The sequence below is a fragment of the Frankliniella occidentalis genome, unplaced genomic scaffold, assembly GCF_000697945.3.
Source record: "Frankliniella occidentalis isolate FOCC.00 unplaced genomic scaffold, Focc_3.1 Scaffold84, whole genome shotgun sequence".
Classification (NCBI taxonomy): Eukaryota; Metazoa; Arthropoda; class Insecta; order Thysanoptera; family Thripidae; genus Frankliniella; species Frankliniella occidentalis.
In genome coordinates, this window is record NW_026267213.1 from 994057 (window position 1) to 995292 (window position 1236).

At 59.5% G+C, this 1236-nt stretch overlaps 1 protein-coding gene across 1 annotated transcript in view; it reads left to right on the forward strand.

The window, feature by feature from the left end:
- The first annotated feature begins 26 nt into the window (after window positions 1-26).
- LOC113218246 (organic cation transporter protein) overlaps window positions 27-1236 on the forward strand; it is an 8870-nt gene continuing 7660 nt past the window's right edge. The window contains exon 1 of the mRNA XM_026438512.2: window positions 27-508. Within this exon, the coding sequence (XP_026294297.1) occupies window positions 463-508 (46 nt within the window). The 5' untranslated portion in view covers window positions 27-462. The remainder of the gene's footprint in view (window positions 509-1236) is intronic.

Consider the following 1236-nt stretch of genomic DNA (forward strand, 5'->3'; position numbering starts at 1 on the left):
CGTCGTCGCACACACCGAGCCGCACACCACCACACTCACTCGCGCACGTGAGCCCGTGGCAGCCGGCCGCGCACAGCACCGCAGTGTAGAGCCGCCGTACGGAGCCGGGTACCCGTGTCGCCCGCGAGTCGCCCGCGAGTCGCCCACCGCGGGTGCGTCCCTGGACCTCGCCCCCGCCAGCCCCTTGCCTGCCCCCGCCCCTCAGCAGCGCCAGAGTCATGCCCAACACATGTCGGGCTCCGACTTGATCCGCGCCGGATCTGCCGTCGCCTAACGCTGTGGTTTCGCAGTGCGGGTGCCGCGTGAGAGCGTGCGGGTGCGCCAAGTGACTCGAAGTCGTTATGTCCTCGTGGATCGACAGCTGACTGACGGCAGTACAACAGTGCAAAGTGTGTGTGCGCCCCGTGAGAGCCGGTGATTGTGTCGTGATCGTCCTCCCGAGTGCAGCACCGCCCCGCCAACATGAAGAAGGTGGACAACGACTTGGAGGAGCTCATGGGCTTCATGGGTGAGTACGCGAGGAGGCGCCCTTAGGCGTGGCACAACTGTGATAGAGAGAGCAGGCATCCTGTGTACCCCCTATAGGTAGCAAGACGGGAAGTACAGAAGTTTGTTTGACAGTACAGCCACAAGCAAAAGCACCAGCAGCTTGTTCCTTATCGTGCGGACAGCTGTTAAATTAAGTCGGTTCCGCGCGTACAAGCCTCGCCCTATCTTCTGTGCGCTTATCGGGTTTGTTATTTTGACACCGAACTATAACTTCCCCATCATAATAGGCTCTCTGCCCTGCGCCCACTTATGTTTCGAATGGCTCTCGGATGAAAGGTTATCGGAGGGACATAGAGCGTCCAAAAGCCGAGGCGGCGGCGGCGGCTTCCAACTTTTGATGTGGTGGGACTTTGGACATGCCAGGCCGGCCGACCGGGGCGGACTAGCCGGACCGGGCGGTCGGAGAGTGGGAGTCCTCTTCTTCTGGCGCATAGGAGGGCCCGCCGCCTAGTTTACTAAAACGGAAAACAGCAGCCCACACATGGGACTGTTAGGCCACGAAGGGCGAACTTCAAAAGGGATCGAATGGATTCTAAATCTTGAGCCAGTACTACTTTTGCATGTTTACCTCATAATCCGTTCGTTTTGAAATCTCGGCTACAAAGCCGCACGCCCTCCTCTTCAAAGGCTTCCCTTCGACCAGCCTCGTGCGGCGCAAATGGCGGGAAGCTCGCGAGAGAACAAGAG